Genomic DNA, 20,802 nt, shown 5'->3' with positions numbered 1-20,802 from the left:
AAAAAAAAAACAAAATAAAAGCCTAGAAAAAATGGTGTGTATACATGTACGTTTAGTTGGCTGATGTATTAAATATGTAATCCCACTGAAACTGCATAATTGCTAAGCTACACTGAAATAAATGTAGCCTCCAATTCTTCCTTCAAATATTCTACTCTAACTATGAGATATACAGTAGACTTTGCAAACCATTTTTGATATTTCTTACTTTTTTACTTATTGGAACTGCAAGATAGCACCCACCCCTTGTGTCAATATCGCATTTCTGTGTAATGTCTCCTTACTGTATTCTGAACACTCAACTTTACATTGCTTGTACTTATTGTGTGTGACGTTACAGAATGTGAATTCCTGCGCTCTACTGAATTCCTCCACATACATGAAGACAGATACACAGACAAAATATTATGTTTATTCTTTTTTGCTTGCTACTGTACCTTTCATCTAAGACTTAACCTCTGTTTGTTTTTTTGGTCTGTAGCCTGGCACAGCTTTACAGCTTCCCAGGCAGTTGTGAAAGAAAACAGCATCGATTGCTACTTTAGAACAATTTCAGTTTTCTAAATCAATCTTGCTTCCTTGGGAAAGTTAATTTTTATTCACAAACAAATCACCTCGTACCATATTTCTAAAGAGCAAAATGTAGTCTAAAACATTATATTATTTGTGATTTACAATATTTTGTATTTTCTGGAAAATTTTAAAATACAGTGAATATACAGGTAACACTAATTTATGGCCTGTGGTAAGAACATTTTTTTGCAAAGAAATGAATGAGAACTAGAAAAAAAGAACAGAGAAATATAAGAAATCATTAAATTACAGGAACTATTCAATAACAATTTATTTATTTATTTGTTCTTGCAATTATTGCAGTTTGACATACCTTACAGGATTCAAAAACACATCCTCTGAACATATTCTCTGAGGTCTGACAGTTTCAAACTCAAGAGCCTGTTGGACCATTAAGCCTGCATCAAGGAGACCAAAGCCATACCTTCAAACAAAGAAATAAAATTTCGACATTTGAGAAGGGAAATTGCTTATAATATAGATGGGATTAAAATAAAAAAAACGAATAAAATAATTTGATTCGACATACTGTCATCACACTGCTCCGACAGACATAAACCTTGAACCTTCAACAAACTATAAAATACAAACACAATATATTCTTATCATTATTATTTTTATTACCAAGAATCTTTTTTGTTAGCAGTTTTGAAAGCCTCCAAGCAATTCTAAAGCACCTGCTTTAACAGAGTGATTGTGTGAATTATGTTCACAGATTTCCAGATTTCCGATTTATGTTCCCGAATTGTTCATTCAACGATTTATATATGTAACAAGAAAATAATTTTAAAAATACTAGTAGTAGAGCACAACTGTTACCCACAACTTCTATTATTTTTGTGCGCAGCCTTGCATACAACTGTCCCCCATTTGTGTTTTCTTTAAGTAGATGAGGTTCCTATAATATCTATAATAGCTAAACAAGCTAGATTGTGAGGAAAAAGCTGAAATAACTAGATGGGCTTCATCACAACCACTATAAGGAATTCTGAGTTGGAAAGGTTAGTTTCACTTGAACACTTTACAATGCTTGAGGAAGAAACAGAGTGCACCTGCGTGCGTCACCGCAACATAAAGAATAAGTTGACTTGTGTCCTGTTACAAAGGCTAGATACAGTATACAGCACAGGTCATGAAAATGACTCCTTAGGACCATTGATTATACCAAGATCACATTTGTACAGTCAATATAAATCAGAGTACCTTTATTAGACTAGATTTTGAAATAATAGCGGGGCAAATATGGAAGTGTTTTAAAAAAGATATGAGTGTTTTGAATGTATCCACTATAATGCAGTGGCTACTGGCTGAAGACTGTAAGAGGCCAACAGTGCAATGTGGCTCCCACTGATGTGATCTATATCTCCTATTGCTTTAACAACAGTAAGTGTATTCTCCATTGGACAGAGCAGAGCGCACAGAGTGATGTGCAAATATAGGAAGAGGCAACAAGTAATTTACAGAAATAATGTTGTCCTCTAACACAATCACTTACTATTATGTTCAGCAGAAGGGGTGGTGTTCATCTCTATGTAATCTCTTAGCTAAATTGCATTCAAAATTGATTTTAAGCCATGGGCTGTGCTTTGAAATTCAATCAAGGTCTAAAATTTATGTTAAAAAAGAAGTTATTCAACATTGTAAAAAAAGTTTTTTCTTGTTTTAACAGCCATATTCCTGGCACAAAATAGCTCTTGTTACACAAATGGTTATGTGTTAAAATTGAAAGCTTCTACTTAAAAGGTGCTGCTCAATTATGTTGACCTATACAGATAACTGCTCTTATAGTGTTATAGCCTGGCAGCATCATAGCAGTATTCAGTGGTTAAGAAACATATTGTAGGTTGTCATGGTTCTCTTAATACTGGTGTAACATGAAACAATTTCACTGCCATAAGGTTATATTGATAAAACAGCGTTTTAAGATACTAAGATACAACACCATGATCTCTGATTTAAAAGAATGTACAGCACTGAGATTGAATCAAAACACAGCATCAATGATTCTAATACTACAGTATAAACAAAGATGTGTTTCTTATCTCATTGACTTTAATAAGCCAGTACTGTATATCGTTTTGTCAAAGGAAATACACAGAAAATATGTAATAAAAATATGTATATCTGTATACATATATATACAGATAATTGACTGCAGTATAGAACATGAACAGTTTAGGACTAAACTTCAGTGTCAAAAGGACAGAGAAAGGCAAGGTAAATAAAGACCAACAATGCAGGCTCTAATGCTTTATATGACTTAAACATAAGACTCTAATCACAAGTGAGGCCATAGACTTATGTGAGTTATTTTGCTTTTTTGCTTATACATGCTGAATCAGTCAAAATCCCAGCCACCACAAAAATTAAACATTTTAGCAGATAGCAGAGAGTGTTAAGTCCTTCAGCGCACAAAGAGGACATTGGAAAATCAAAGTCAATTTTGAATCAGAATGCAATGGTAAAAAAGAGTAATTTAATTTATATTAAAAAAATATGTGCTTTATCCATGCATATCCATGCATCACCATTCAGGAAAATTTACATAAAAGGATGAGAAACAATTTCAGCCTTTGCAAGAAGCGTAATTGTTTCATCTTCAGACAATTTTTCCTGTTTAAAAGAGAGGTCTAAGACAAAGCCCTACAAGTTATGACAATAATTTGAAGGATCCAGTGGCTGAATCTTCACAGTTAAGGTGGTGAAAGGAAACCACAGTTAGATGAGAAAGAGACAGGAGGTGAGGAGGAGGCATAGAGGCAGAGGAAAAGTCTTCCACAGTATTTAGGAACTGGACAGAACTTAGTTGTGTAACATCAGCCTTTAAACTGCAATAGCCACAGCAGGCTGTCTAAACAGCCGAGTCAAAGAAAGTCTGCAGGTCCTCAGGCTCAAAAGGATTAATAATTAAAAGTGTGCTTTTTACTTATATTTTAGAATGCAATTACAATACACACCACACATGCTTTGCAAGGTAGAAATACACAACAAGGTGGATTGAGAAATTCTTTCTGCATACCAGATATAAATCTACAGAAGGAAAAAAAAGCGGCCCAGTTCTTGCCATTGCATCAAAGTTAAAGGTCAAATCAATACAATCTCTGTATTGGGCTGTGCTGACAGTATGTGGACATCGCAGCTGTAATTAAAAACCCATTCAGCTTACTCGGTGAAATGCAGTTTTGACCAGAGCAAATGGCTGCTACCTTGCAATGTATTCAGCCCCAAAGCATCCCCAGGCAAGGACTGGTGATGGAGAAATTATCTAATTTCACTACACCTTGTGAATAGCAAATTTCACATACAATCCCCAATGCATATGCATGCTAAACTGAGAAAAAATACATCAGAGTTGGAAAAGCAAAGCTCTATCAGAGGCAACAAATTACTATCCTTATTTTAAAAAATATATTTGATGCAGGATACTTATTTGAATTGTAATTGCAGAAAAAAATATACATAATTGTGTAATTCAGCACAATAAAATAATGTCAAAACCTAATCTGAACTATTATTTATACTGTATTTGAAACATAAAAAATAAAATCAAGCATTTATGTAACAGAAGAAAAAATCCAAAGATACATTTGTAAATTTCAAATGCCACCTTTCAGCCTTAAATGCGAAAGTGATTATGGCTGTCACTGTATAGAAAATATCAAACAAAACATCTCTGACACTTGGTGTGAGACCCAATCACACTGTTTGAAGCCTATTGTCTTAAAATGGAGATTGTTTAACACAGAGTGGTCACGAAAAATAAAACATTTAAAAGAAACTAAAAAGATATTTGAGATGAATGCTAAAATAATAATGCCTATGTAAGACACTTGAATGTCTTCCCTACAAAACCCTTGTCTGTGCTGTCTTTTAATGAAAAAAACAATCAGTTAAAAAGTTAATAATTTTATGTTAATCCAAGACATTATCAGAGTTTCAATGGTGTAAACCTGTGAAATATGAAACACTTCCTGATGTATGTACGGTAAGCTCCTGATTACAGGCACAACACAAATCTTAATTTTATTACATTTAGGTGTTCCTGTTGTATTTTGCATATTTGCTGTTAATTACTTGCATCAGTGCCAATACATTTCAAAAACAATGTGTCTCAGAATGTGAAACACCTAATGGCATGGACTTTGTGGAGCCAAATCAAAAATATTTTTTATTTTCTTAGTCAAGTGTACACGGGATTTCTGAGAAAACTACTATTTCTGTGCTGTCTCCTCAGGTGCTTGCATTGTGTTACGATTACAACAGGTACATTACAAAGATACAGGCTTACGCGGCTGCACAATGTTTGAGGTAGGCTGCAAATTGTACCCTGCAGGATGTACTATAGTTTAGTTAAGGTTCCTCATAGTCCATAGAAAAAATTAAATTGCCCTTGTATCTGTATTTGAGAGCTATTTTTATTACTATCAAAGACAACATAAACATATGACAAAATATACAGTAAAACACCTACAGATGAATCCATTTGACTTTCCATAGTATTTTATATTAACACCCAGCCCTTTCAATGTGACTTGAAGTTCTTCCTTTTAGAAATCTCAATTCATTTCAGTTAAAATGATTGAAAATATCCATTATCTACACTCTGCAATGTTGATGGTAATCAGGTGTTTTGTTTTTTTTTAATCGCAGGCATCCTCAGTGTTAAGCTCAGAGCTTTGCAAATATAATTTTAATAATAATAATAATAATAATAATAATAATAATTGCTTACACTTATATTGCGCTTTTCTGGACACTCCACTTAAAGCACTTTACAGGTAATGGGGACTCCCCTCCACCACCACCAGTGTGCAGCCCCACCTGGATGATGCGACGGCAGCCATAGTACACCAGAACGCTCACCACACATCAGCTATCAGTGGAGAGGAGAGCAGAGTAATGAAGCTAATTCATAGATGGGGATTATTAGGAGGCCAAGATTGGTAAGGGCCAATGGGAAATTTGTCCAGGACGCCGGGGTTACACTCCTACTCTTTTCGAGAAATGCCCTGGGATTTTAAATGACCACAGAGAGTCAGGACCTGAGTTTTACAGTACATCTCATCCAAAGGATGGCACCTGTTTACAGTATAGTGTCCCCACATGGACCGCAGGGTGAGCGCCCCCTGCTGGCCCCACTAACACCTCTTCCAGCAACAACCTTAGTTTTTCCCAGGAGGTATCCCATCCAGGTACTGACCAGGCTCACACCTGCTTAGCGTCAGTGGGTTACCAATTGTGAGTTGCAGGGTGATATGGCTGCTGGCTCATTCATCCATCCATCCTCAAGAATCATCCATTTGATTCTTCTTACACAAGTGTCGTGTCGGAAACTGGCTTAGCTGTGAACGAATCATCAAAGCATCCTCGGTGGGTGCTCTTATTGTTCACATCTAATTCAGATGAAGAAAAGACATTTTACAATGAATGTGACTGTTTTTCATACTTTTCCTTTGGTCCTATCAGGTTCATTTTCCCGCCTTTAATTGCACAAAACACAATTTTTAAAATTGCCAAAATTATAGATAAAACATATTTCCCTACCATTTACCTTTTTGTAAACGGTTCAGTCAATCAATTCTGTAGCTGGCAGGTATTATTACTCCCGAGAGACTGAAGTCTGAAAAAACTGTGTTCCTTCACAAACCCTCCAAACAAAGTTTCCAATATTTTCATCTCAGAAACTGTTCAGCTATTGATGAAAAACTTGCCTCAAGATCTAGAAGAATAAAGTGCTTCAATACACTGCCAACCAATATGAAAACTAAAGTCTACAATTAACAGATCTAAACATCAAATACAGGTTAAAATAGGTAAGGTGATGCTAAAAAGGAAGAATATTCTGGTCTGGATCAACTATGATTCCTGATGGCCTGTCTGTCAGATTCCTTTACAACTAGAACTTATTGACAAAGACCAGGTGTTCAGACATACAGTATATGTATTATATACTCAGTCAATTTCCTCTGATGGTCTGCCTTTACAGAATATATATGATTTCTACGACTTTCACCTTTCTTGAAAACGATGCACATATATTTAAGGGAATTTATTGATTTGGAATGGAGCTCCAAAAGTCAAAGGAGGGAATCAAAGCTTTGTTCAAAACATTAAGGAAATCTGTTAATAATGTCAGTCATTTAATCTGAAAAATGTTTTTTAAATGTAGAACAAAAATTTCCTAAAAACTTTTCAGTTATTAAATGATGAGTGTTAGTGTGACAAGTGCCTCTTTATCTTTGGATTTAACTCCTTCAGTGACAGAAGAATTCAGTCATACCAGAAAACTGGGTCTACTGTTGTTGGAAAACTCAAAGCTGTTTGAGGTTCAAGGGGATGACATCACCTTCTGCTACCAGCCCAGTACCACTAAATATGTGTGACTTATGATGCAGGAAAAATTTGTTGACCTGAAGGTTATTATTTGTGTGTGATACCTACAAATGTACAGACTATTGGTGGGGATTATTTGATACAAAGTTCAATTGTTACAGAAAGAAATGGAGCATTTTGTTAGCATCATACATTACTATATTAATTACAGAGATGGTTATTATGTACACACTGTAATCTATTCAGACTTTTTCAGCAGCAAGCCAATACAAACATGTGTATTAAGCTTTATCCATCAGAAGGAAAATTGTGTACTTCCTTAGTGTTACAGACATTTTGGAAGACAGGATGAAATATGAACAAGTATTATTCAGTTTGTCCAACAAAATAAATGAAAATAAGTAAAAAGTATTTTAGTCACGATAGAAATAATAAGCATAGTTTAGATTCAATATGTTTAAATATTTAATGAATTGATATATTCATTCTTATATATTAATTCTTACAGTACATGTGAGCTTACATTTATAAGCACGGCACTCATACAGTTTAGAAATATTTCTAAATTGAGCTCTAAATTGATATGGAGCTTAATTCAAGTAATACTACATTGACGTCATTGTAACATTTTCTAAATTATAAAGTTGTGATTTGTTTCTACGTTTAACACACCTGTGTAACATCAATACGTGACCTGAAAAATGGGCCTGTGTTGTCATTGACATCCAACAGTCATGACTGAATAAACAAGCAATTAAAGCTTCATAACAGGCTCACAAACCCACCATTTACCATTGTGAGATGGATAACTCTTGACTCACATTACAATAAAGTACGTCCCACACCATAGGAGATGAAGAGTTCATAGAGGTTTCGTTCTATCGAGAAATGTTGAAAGACACAATGACACAATGGCAACTTTTTAGTCAGTTATCAGGGTTTTACTATGAGTAACCAAGGAATCCCCCTTCAATTCTATATGGAATCTAAATCTCACTTTTGAGATTTTCACAAAATCTGGGAGACCCAAAGAACACTAAGTAGTTGCAAAATGAAAGAAAAATGACTTCAACAAATCTTAGAATACAATACTTATGTAAAATCGACAATCTATTATGCTTCAGTGTTACAAAGCCCTGACATTACCTTAAAACTAGTCAATAAATAGCTAAGAAGTAGCATATTTTAGCAGCCTTATTTTATGATACAATCATTTTCATGACCTACATCTTCTGTACCTAGCATAAAATATCTGACAGCAAAGTGGTGTTACACACATATTTTACTATGCATTATTCAGCACCCTGTAATAAACATGTAAACATTTGTCTATATCCAGACCTTGTCACCTTTGTCACGTTACCAGTAATATATATCTTTAACATGTTTCCTTGAACTGTGAACTGTACACCCATTAAAATGGTAAAAGCTTTGACAAATCAATATTGATGGCAATAGTAAAGGTTGAAACAGTAATAAATCTAAGAAGAGTGTCTGGCAGCACAACACTGGGAAACATTATAACATTTTGAAAGGAATATATTAATGAAAATAATGTTTTATTCCATAAAGCTAAATGACAAATTCTATTCACTTGTTGAACCATTAAATGGTAGCTTAAGTGGAGAGTTGTTACATTGTGTAATTCAGAATACCAACAACTTCTGAAAATGTAAAAGCTTTTTTAGTTTTTTCTTCAGTACAACTAAAGTTAAACAGTTTATTCCTATAACAGTATTACAAATAAAATGCTTCACAATTGTGAATTGATCAACAACATTTTATAACAGGTAAAATGTATGTTTGTATTAAAATGAGGATTTCCATGATAATGAAATAATTAGATTTAGTGGACTAGTCAATGATATTTATTTCCCATACCATATCACAGTAGTGAGTACTGTCTCCTGTGTGAGACTCAGGAGCACACTGTACAACTGAAAAACACATAAAAGCACACATCCCAAAGGTCAAACTTGTAGCGTTGATTAACAGCTACGGTACAAGGAGTTCATCTCAGTTTTCAAAATATATTTGTGCATTTTCCTTCAAAAGTGGAAAAGGTGACAGATAAACTTAGATCCTTGTAAATGTTCTTTCATGTAGCTGTTGATTTTTTGTTTCATGTAAAAATACAGTCTTAACATTGGATTCTATGGTTCCCATAATATATGCCACAGTATAACGTAAAATACTATACCAGACAAACTGTTTCCTTTCTTAAAGCAAAAGAAAGAAGGCAGAAGTATGAGCCTTCTCTGATGCTCTGAAGTCACTCCTTTTATTGAAATTCTTTACAATTTCCTTGCACCTAGTGGAATGTGTGCCCATATATTACGCGGAGTGTGTTTGTGAGTGACAGCTGATTTGCAGCCTACACTCAGCGCGGAACTTGTAAATCTTTAGAGGCACCCTGCCTTCCCACGTATCGCATCTGCAGCCAGGATTTTCCACTGGGAACGTCTGCTTTCATGAGCAAAGGCTGACCAGTACACTTCAAAACTTTTCTCTTTCCTCATTTCGTTGCGCAAGGCCCTCCCTCTCCACAGGCTTTCTGCAACTGTCTAGGGAACCTTTCACTTTTTGTCCCTTCCTGACCTCCCTGGACCACATTCTGTGTTGTTATTCGCACCATCTGGTTTCCACTGAGGTAAAACCTTCTGCTGTGAGAAAAACAAAACACTTGTTTTTGGAGCAGTGGAGAACTACTGCATCAGTGCTACTGCAACTATCACAGAAAACAGTGATGCTGCTTTGCATTGAGATGACAAGTCTGTATTTTAATTTGACTTTTAAAGAGTAATATATTTCCTGCTCACCCTTTAGTTAGCAGTGGTACATCCTGCTAAATCCTGACAGAAGTCTTTCTAAAGATCTACTCAAGCCTCACTAAGCAGCTGTGAGTTAGGTCATTTTCCCAGGAGTTTTACACGCAGAAAAGTGGGCATTAGCAGGACCTCAAAAAAGGACACCATCTGTCCCTAACTAAAAAGGTTCGTGACACCTTCTGTGGTACCAACAACCCCTAATTAACCATAAAGGAATGCAATGCTAGTCTGTGATCTGATTGGAGACTCACCCTCACAATCAAACCCAATGACAAGCAGACCCCCATTATTCATCTGTGCAGCTGTGTGCTGCTTCTGAGGAGTAAAAACTTCTCTTCATTTGTGTGCCTGGCAGGTAAATAAAAACAGAATAAAACAGATTTTTATGAGATAGAATGTATAGACAGTGCAGTAACTGTTTTTAAGACCTGTCTGCTATTCATTCTGTCACATACAAATTTGTTGTATTCTGCTTGTTCTACTGTCTATTCTCTGATTGAAATTGTAAAAGACGATTTTGTTTTCTAAACTGTTTTGAAATATACAGATAAGAGATACAGTATAATAAACTAATAGTATTGTATTTAAACAGATAGACTGAAATTCTATTAATTTCATTCAGCTAGCTAGCCAAATACAATGGGGATAATAATAATACTGCAACTTTATTTTCAGTTACAAAATATGTAAAAAAAACATAAGAAAGACTGATAAAAAGGCATATTATAGCAAGCAAAAACAAATCCTCATTTAATCACATTATTTCCTCCTCTTTGGGTAAGAGGACAATCTTGAATCTGTCTAATTCAATAAATGTTATGCAGAGTATGTAAATAACCAGACAAGTGCTTTAGAACTACAAGTTCTCTTAATGTACTAAGGACTCCACAGAGTATTACAAGGAAACAAACACAATTTTCTTTAACAATACTTGCTGATATGAATGTTATCAGCTTTTACATGTTAACCTAAAGCCATTGCTTTTTTCATTCATTTTTTGATATTTCTTTTAATTTGTATGTCGGGAGCCTATGCTTTATAGGAGAGCAAGGAAGCAGCTCATATTAATACTCCACTAACATAGTCTGACATGAAAGGAGTTATTATAAAAGTAAAAAATGTGTTTTGTGATCAACATTATTTTAATGCATTGATACGCAATTTATTTGAATATAATTGCATGAAATGGGACTAAAATTAAACACCTAAAATTTAAAACTACTGAATATGTCTTCACTCTAAAAACAACATAAAAATGTATTTGGAAGCAAACTTCCTCTGGTAAACAGAGGATCTTCCTTTGCAAAATCAGCTCATAACACTATAAATCATTGACCTCTTCCATTTATAGGACTGTTCTCCCTTCAACAATGAGGCATAACAAATTGGTATGGAACTGGAAGTGTTTCCTGTAGAGGTTAATTAAAATCAATTAGGGGGTATTTATGGGTATACAGCATATTAGATGTTACATAATTTTTACAGGGGACAGACTAATACATTGTCACCTTTTGAAGGGTGATTTTTAAATGTTAGATAAGAAAATACTGTAAGATGATTAATAAAAGTAAAGGAAATGAGAAATCGTGTTTGCAGCGCATTTTGTATTGGTATTAGAGAGATTCATCTCTCTACAACAGCTTAATTAATTCTGTGTTAGAATTTAATTATTCCTTAATTAATATTTTTGTGGTATTTCTCAGGCTGGGGGACTCATATGTGAACAAGGATACTTTTATTGACATTTGTTACAAACAATGCATTCTGTGAGCTTGTTTTAAATTATTATCTAACAAAGGTGTTTATGTTAAATCATAGATGATTTTTACATGCTATATTCATAAAATATATTTGAGAATTTCAATGACAAGTACACTGCACAGATGACTTGGGTTTTTGGCATTGTCTCCAAGTGATTCACCAGTCTCAAAAATATCTTTATTATTTTTATTTCTAATTCTGATTTATGTAAATGTTAAATTACACAGGTCCTCTTCTGGTTCTTGACCAAACTAATTTTTGTGAGACTTTCAAGGCTCTCTCCTCATTGTGACTGGAATTAACATCACAGTAAGCAAATATACCCTAAGGGCATTTCTCTAAAGGCAGAAAAAGATCATACTGAAATTAAATTATTTTTATGAGCATGTGAGTTAAAAGCTTTTCATGTAAATTAAACCAAAAAGTAAATAAAGAATTTTGAATTCTTCAGAGAAGTGTACCTTTGGATTTAATGTGATCTGTGGGGCTAAATAGTAAGCAAAATGCTGACCGAGCATTCAATAGCTAGCCCATTAAATTAAAATTTAAGATAAAGCCCATTTCTTGTGGTTAGAAAGATGGATTTTTTTTGCTTCCCTAAACCATTGGCAGCTCTCCAGAATAGCACAGATTGCTACTGGTGGATAAAATTATCATTGCAAGTACAAAAAGTAGAAAAAAATGTATTTTTAAAGCTGTAGCATGTGCTAACTCACTTTAAGCTACCTACAAAAAAGAAAACAGCCCATTTCTACACACAGCAAAGCATCAAAAACATTACTGCAAAAAACACTGTGTAAATTGTATGAAAGAGTAGATGAAAAATCATTATGCTTTAAGGACAAAGTGCCAAGTCCTTACTTATATCCATCCCTGTTCTTTTCCTTTATAATTAAACTTTCTCTAAAGTGTCTTTACCATGATAATTTTTCTGTGTTAATATGATCCTTGTGTCATGGACAGGCAATATATTCAGTAGAGAATGATATTAACTGGTTATTGACTTGCTGGGACCTGATGTAGGAGAAGTGGGTGATTGTGATAGGAGTATGAACGATCCTTAGCTTGGTTAAGCCCAAAGGGTTGGTCCAATTGATTGGCCTATTTAACTCATCATCTAATACTATTTGGATAATAATATAAGCTTGACAAAGTTAATGCTTCATTTCCTATAGTGGGTCTCAGACACAGTGCTTAAAATAGAGCTGAATTGTTACCAATTACCATGGCTTATAAACGAACAAGGGCTTCTGTAGAATTGATATAAATAAGTTAAATGGAGCTTTGATATTTTTAGGATTGAATAAAACACAGTAAACATTATCTATGCACATACTGTAGTACCTCCAGATTGAGAAGGAACTCCAGTTCCCTCCCACTCTCCAGTGCAACACAGGTAATGTTTGTTTGACTGCTCTTCCTTTCAGTGGGCTGGGGAGGATGAAGGGGGCTTCAGATCTGGGGAATCTGTTAACAGTACTGGCTGTGGGACTACAACAAATAGTACCAGATGGGCAGAATGGCTTTTCTGTGGCGTTTCTGACTTTCTGTTCCAAAAACCTTTATTTTCCCATTAACACACTCTTTCTTATCAAACAAAAGTATTGCTAAAATGTCCTACTTGTAATACAGTATAAATGTGTGTACCTCTGCCATGTGGCTTAGCAAGTTAATGAACAGGCACTGAGGAGCTTTTAAAAGTAGGAAGCAGAGAAGCAGATTTAAATCAGTTGATTTTTTCCCCCAGCAGGAGTCTGCTCACATGAAGTTCGTGTGTCTTGGTGTCAGACAGACTGTACTCACTCTTCTCTGTCTTACCCAGGGGAATGCCAAGACCAGTGTGATATCTGCCTCTCAGTCTCCTGCCAGAATAGGCATGGTGCCATGCCCATGTCTTGTGCTGAGAATACTAGAAACAATCTCTTTAGGAGATACCTAAAGCCACTTCTTCCCATCACTTAGTTCACCTAAGATGTAAAAAAATCCAACAGGTTTATCATTTTGTATTTCGGCAATATGATTTAATTTCAATAATTCAGTATTATTATACTGAATAATATAAAACGTATTCAGTGTTTCCAATACTATGCTATAAATCTACCAATAATAAATTCATAACACTTAAAATCATTGACCTCTTGCATCTATAGGATTGTCTTATATCCATTCAGACACATATTGACATGCATTGAAATAATATTTAATCTAAATCCTTTCATTAAACATGTTCAAAGAAGTAAACTGGAGAAAGGTGTAATTTGGAATTGCTTTTTAAATCAAAGTTCTGCAGAAAACGTCAAATAAAATGTTAAAAGCTTCTTTGTGTAGTAAGGAATTACTTGGAAACCTAAAAACACAAATCTTACATATAATCCTTCTCACACAATTTTCTCCAAACACCTGCACACATTTTAGTATTTACAATTGAAATTATGATTCTATCAACTAGATTCTCTTGTTAAACAGAAGGCGTTTGCGAAGCAGCAGTGCTAACCACTGTACCACTGTGTTGCCCTTAAAAACATAGACATTGAAATAAGAAAATCAGAAGAAAACAAACATAAGGAATACATAAGGATGTGCAAATTTATATATTTGTGGTTTTAAGGATACGAAATGAGTGAACTGATGTGCAGTGTAAGTTGCTGCACTTAATGGTTTTAGGAAGCATTGTAACATGAAAATATAAGACTGACAGTTGCACATATTGCAAACTGAGAGATTGATCTTCTAATTACTGTATGTTTATGTTATTTCCTTGATTCAAGGAGTTTAAAATATTAATTAAAAGCACAACATGCCAAATAAAAACAATGAAGATAGGAAACTCTTCATGGGTGTACAGTAACTGTCTCTCAGTTATTAAAGTCAATAAACATCAGATCCAGTAACTGTGTATGATGCATCTGTCTTTCATAGAATCTGATCATGGTTTCATAAATTCTCAGATGTCAATATCTGAGAATTGGGATTTCTGTTAGTATAGAATGCAGGCTTCCAAATACTGTTCTGGAAGACTTCAGCCCCTCTCTCTTTTTAAAATCTCTTAATTGAATTTAATTGAACTAATTATGGGGTTAATTGGAGCAATTTAATAAATTCTCCCAGCTCTTCAGGTGCTGAGTCATATGAAACTTGCAGGGATGAATTTTGAAGAACTGTTGTCACTCATTAAGGGTTTATTGTTTTTCACACACTTCGAAGCCTGGGTAGGTGATGTCAGAAAAATCTGTTGGTGCATTCTTAATGGTCACTTTAATCCCAATATGATTCATCTAATCATTAGTTTAACTCAAATAAACAGAATTCCCACATTGTCAATGAAATCCAAACTATTGACACAATTAGGTTTTGAAGGCTGTGGAAACCCAGATCACACAGTACAATATTTAGAAACTCAATATTCATTGTAAAATTGATTTACATGACTAGATAAATAGATAGATAAGCATTTACTGTTTCTGTTTAAATAATAGTGCACTTTTCACTTGCTTAAGTTTGAAACATTTGTCTTTTAGTTTTGCCATTGGTTAATGGACTGCAGCAGCTAGAAAATAAGATTCATGAAGCCATGCAAAGTTTTCTAACAAAATGTGTTGTAAAACAGATTTTTTTCAGAAGAGTAGAAAGACAATTGTATAGCCCTAGATGGTTCCCATATACAGTATAAATAACCTTATCCCTCAAATGTCATTTCAATTATATTGCGAAGAGTTAAAAGCATTAGGAAAAAAATGTTGAGAGAAAATTGCAGGTTTGACACCTTCATACCAAGTGGGATAATTTTAGCATAAGCATAACATCAGTGGCTCAGCAGCTAGCTACAGAAAATTACAGCACAACTGTGATATACTGGGTGAGCTACTCTTAATGTGGTGAATAGAATCCATAACAGAGAATCGGAACAGCATGGAATTTAAAATAATGAAGCTACAACATAGGTTCACCGTAAGGATCTCTTTTATTGAAATTCTTGCCACATCTTGTGGCAGGCTTGCTCTAAAATCTCAGATATGTTGTGATCATTATTTGCATTTAGCTATTTTGAAAATGCCAGCCGATGCAATCACCCATCTTGAATATTCGTCTCTACTTTCTACACTTTTATCTGAAGCGGATGCAGAGCTGAAAACACACCATGGATTTTCCTTTCTTCTGAACACCGTGCACTAGGCCTATAAATAACATCACCACAAAAGTGAATTCAACACACACACACACACACACACACACACACGGCGCTTTAGAAAAACTGGTTTTATTAAGCTGGCAGACAGTTACAGCTAATTATACATCTCTGTGTGCTGTTTTCGTGGTCTGCCAGGCAAGGGTTTTAATGCATTGTTCCTGGGATATTAAGGAAAGCAGTTACACAGATTTTCCTTTAAAGCATGGTAATAAAATCTCTTTGCATATAAGAGTGTTGTGTTTGAATATCACTTTAATATCAAATCGATTGATATTCTACCGTACTTCTAACAGTCTGCAGCTCTAAAGTGGGCTTTCCAGTTTACCTGCACTATGCTTGTCTACCAACAGGTGGCTTGTCCTTATTTTCAATTGCACTCATTTGCTTGACACTTTAGGGATTTTTGTGTCATGCATTGTGCCAAAGGCACCTAGCTTTGCCCACAGGGAAGATGGTGGCAAAAATGTCTGTACATTACGCTTAGTGAGTAAGAATATTTCAAACAATTCACTTACTGTACCTATTGAAAATTGTAGTAATAAGCACATGTAATGTACAAGGCTTTCGTTCTGGGTCCATTTAGATACAGTATGATTTACTGTAAACGTGTTTCTTTTACATTTAGAACTAGAGTGGACTATTTGCCTAGCAATACTGACATTTCTGAAAATAGAAAGTTTCTATTAATACTAGAAAAAATGCATGATGTGAGCACACAGGTTTTAAAGGGTTAAAGATTAAGAACGCTTCATTGAATATCGGATCCAAAGTAAAACGTTCTTTCATCACATGAAGGAGGAAACTATTGAGTTATCACTGAGGTAACAAGTTTAGAGTGGCTTCTCATCAGATTTCATCAGATATTTGAACAGGTTCGAGCAATTTGGTCTTACACTTCTTTAAGTATGCTTCTTCTCTTGACAGAACTTCCATACAAAAGCTGTACACAATACTACTGTAAAATCAGTTTATACAACTCAATTTGTTCTATCAGTGGTACATTAGGACAGGCAATCTAAATTATGCTACCTTTATATGCAGGGATAAAATTTCAGTAAATGAAAGTATAAACAGTACAGTAAAGGCACATTTCAAATATTGTGTAGTTACTTATTGCATTCTGCTGCTTCAAACCTCCTAACTATAGCATGTATAATAATGGAGTTACTGTAAATGTTTACACCCAACAGACCCCCATGGTTTCGTGGTTTTGCTTGTAGGTGCTGTGACTTTATGCCATGTGACTTTGATTTAAGTCACATAGTTTATAGTGTAAAACACATCCAGAAGTCATTTTTGCTTTATATCTTTGCTGCTGTTTAGACATTTTCAGTCAGGCCCCCATTAGTGTTTTTATATTTCTATAACTACATATAGATATAGAATTATAAAATAACATCATGGTAAATATTGTATATTTCTATGACAAAGCATTTGTGGGATGATGTATCTGCTTTACTAGGGAAATGAAAAAATAAAAAATCTTAAATGGAATGAAAATGAAAAAAATCTTTTATTGAAGCTGATATTATTTCTTCCAACAACTGAGTTTGTGCTATTTTTGAAGCCATTAAAAGCCATTTACTGTCAGATTGTTTTATGAATCATTCAAAGTGTGTAAAAAGGAGAAAAAGGAGCTGTTTGACGATACTGCCCAAGTTGCCAAAATGAAGCACGGCATTGAAAAACACAGAAAATACAGACAAATAACCCTGGACAAAAACAAGGGCAGACATAACTACCTTCCCCAATGCTTTGGCAATGTTTTAATACAGTATTATTCAATAAAATAAGACAACTATACAAAAATATTGAACAAAAAACTAATTCAGTACCACTTGAAAAAATTTTAAAATATTTATTGAATTCCAAGGGGAGAAGTTACAGGTATACCAGGATGCTACAGTATTTTAAAATTTAAATGTATCAAAACGGTTTAGACTAAAACTGTAACCTGAGTACATTTCAACAAATCTTGGAGTTTGAGGAACATGAGAGTGAACTGAAGGTTAGTGGATTCTGAGGTTAAACTCCTTGATAGTGCAGGGGTACAAAGCCTATTATAAATCCCTACTGCAGGATGAAAGTTGATTTGTATCAATATACTGTATTCACTACATTCAGACAATAAGTATGTTATCACATTTGCAGTTATTGAAATGTTCTTTAACAAAAGCATCCACTGAAAAACACAGTATCGGTTTGTTTCCTTCATTTGGGGTACAAAGCCAGTTTCAAAATAATTTCCAAATTCATTATTTGCATATTTAAACATTTTGGAATTTTTAACAAATTATTTTTTTTCAAAATAAATATTGAATTTGAACAATAAAACATTTTCAGAATATCAGTTAAAACATTAGTATGGTTTCTAAATAAAAGTTAAGTAGCATAACCCAATGCATACAGTATGTATTTCAATTGTCTTTCAGTCCACATACAGTATTTACAGTATCTACAATATGTTTCAGAGTATGCAACAGATATGCATCATTTGTGTACATTTTTTTCATAAAGGGAAATAATTAAATATTTACTATATTAAGAGTGTTCAAAGTTTGGCAGTTAATACTGTTCATTATTTAGTATCTGGTGATATCAGTTGTTCAACTTTGGGTCAGCCACATTTCCTCAGTTTTATGTCAGTTAATTGTGCAGTAACATAAATTAACATGAGAAGAAAGCAAAAAATGGGAACTTTATGAAATTCTTGGATTTCTTTATCCCCAAGCAAAACATCTAAATTGCTACTTAGCATAAATTATTTATTACATGAGGCTCAGAACATCTAGCACTATCCCCTGGGGCTAGGGGATATATAAAAGATTTAAAGCAGCAGTGCGACAGTGTTAGTGCGGCTAGCAAGCAATGTTTCTCTGCAGAAGGGACCACTTTATTTAGCTGTAAATAAATAGAGTCTGCCATTCTTGAAAGGAGAGGCTGACTCCCAGCAGGGAAGTGGAACGCTCCACTTCTTTTATTCCTTTGTGCTTGCTATGTGTGTCACTGTGACTCATTCATGACAAGCTAGTGTAGTTTATGAACTGAACAGTGCTTTCAATCGTGCAGGCTTAACTGTGGTCACTGAAACACATCTACTGCAGCCAGGGAGCACAAAAAGAAAGCCTAGAAAGGCTGTTGCATAAAAATACTTCCCAACTGTATTGAATTTTTACTGCTGTCTAAGACTTTTTTATTCACTGGGGGCATATGCCAGTTTATCATAATTCATGTTCTAATATGAAATAAATGATCAAATTAAAAATAACATCTGTATCACCCTTTGTTCACAGATTATGCTTAGGACAAGTTAAAATATGACTCTGATATATACTGTAGTACCTACTGTCAGCTGCTCCCTTTGTAATAATGACTTGACAGAATCTGATACATTTGATCAGTGCATCAGTACATTTCCAAGCAGGTATATGTTTATTGGAAAACACTGGAAAAGCCAGTAATCTGTCATTTTAATGGAGTTATATAGGAAGTAAAGCAAGATTGTCCTATCATTGTCACACTGAAAGTATTTGAGGTTTGCATGTATTCATGACAAATCCCAGAAATGTTTTACATACATTTTGCTACAGATAGAACCATTCTTGAAGAAACTCAGACTCTGTAAATAAATTCAAATAAAATGCTGTGAAACGTCCTTTTTGAGCATGTGTGCCTAGTTACCCTTGCAAAGGGGTGGTAAAAAGCAAACTGCAATACACCAAATCATGCTATTATTGTAAGACACCTTTATGACATGAGCAGTACATTAGATTTGAGCTGTTTTTTCATCCCCAAATCTTCTTTATTACTGAATGGAACTGGCCATTTTTACACTATGACGCTCTCTGGGATGTATTGCATCATAGTCAATATTAAATGCATGGTATTTTGCATTTATGTACTGTACAGTGCTGTCCTATAACTGAAGTGTAACTGTTTGTGTGAACAGTTTGTTTTGCAGATTGTTGAGCCACATCACTATTAAAAATTGAGTACAGGGAAAACAAACAGCGGGATGTGTTTATACTCCACAAACAATAAACAGCAGGAGTTCCAGGCAGAATGAGGACAGTTTAGTCAAAGTGATCCAAATACTCTTAAATTTTCCAAAGGCACAAAAACGCAGCTAGACCGTTGCACTTGAACTCAGTTATTTAGCCTTATCTTTCCCAGTGGACAGTGAAAAAGAGAATTGTAATTGTAATGTATAAGTTACAAAGTGATACTGTTAAGCAGCAGGTGTGTTAAGAGCTTTATGTGTCATGATTAACAATCTGTATGAATACAAAAAGTATTAAAATGTTTAGTTATGAATGTAGGTGAAAAAGCTCTCTGTATTTTTTTGTGATAGTGAAAAGTGATACCTTTTTACCAGGGTGGTAACTGTAAAAAAAGTGGACAAATACTATTGCTTTTCATAAAATGCACTCCCCTTCAGGACCAGGATAATCACAGAAACTTCCCTATAATAATGTACAGTAGCTGACAAGACATATTGCATGCTGAACTCTCCATACAATGTCAATTCATAATGTGATTTTCAAAGTGCATGTAAAAGGTTAAAGACACAAATCTAGCAAGGAAAAACACAAACATCAGAAATCTTACATTTGGAAACTTTGTAACAGTTTTATCTAGCAATAGAATGACAAACATTTCTTTACTATAAGAGAAAACTTTGAAAATTGGCTTTTTAAATATACACCCACACAACTTGGTATAAACATTAAATCTCACTCACGGTGCAGGTTATGACTTAGCAGGACATTGATTTCCTCTGTTTTTCTTGCCAGATGATGTGTTAAAATGACTTGAGATGTGTTAAAAGAAAATAAGATATCTACTAAACTTGAGCAAAGAAAGACCCATTTGTATAAAGTGGAAAAGCTGCGATGGACCTCTGAAGAAAGATCCTTTATCTGAAATAGTTTAGCTAAATAATTAATAACTAATAATTAATAATTAATAATAATTGCTTATACTTATATAGCGCTTTTCTGGACACTCCACTCAAAGCGCTTTACAGGTAATGGGGACTCCCCTCCACCACCACCAATGTGCAGCATCCACCTGGATGATGATTATTTGGTTCAATTTTTGTATTAAATTGAAGCAAAT

At 34.4% G+C, this 20,802-nt stretch overlaps 1 protein-coding gene across 2 annotated transcripts in view; it reads right to left on the bottom strand.

Annotated features, from left to right (window-relative positions):
- Nucleotides 1–20,802, bottom strand: part of LOC148674999 (PC3-like endoprotease variant B) — a 351,357-nt gene that overhangs the window by 22,938 nt on the left and 307,617 nt on the right. For both annotated transcript variants that reach the window (XM_088625869.1, XM_088625870.1), the window contains exon 14: nt 887–997. In XM_088625869.1, the coding sequence (XP_088481995.1) occupies nt 887–997 (111 nt within the window). The remainder of the gene's footprint in view (nt 1–886; nt 998–20,802) is intronic.

Source organism: Lepisosteus platostomus, chromosome 3 (genome assembly GCF_059453375.1).
Source record: "Lepisosteus platostomus isolate fLepPlt1 chromosome 3, fLepPlt1.hap1, whole genome shotgun sequence".
NCBI lineage: Eukaryota > Metazoa > Chordata > Actinopteri > Semionotiformes > Lepisosteidae > Lepisosteus > Lepisosteus platostomus.
This window is presented reverse-complemented; position numbering and strand designations above follow the sequence as displayed.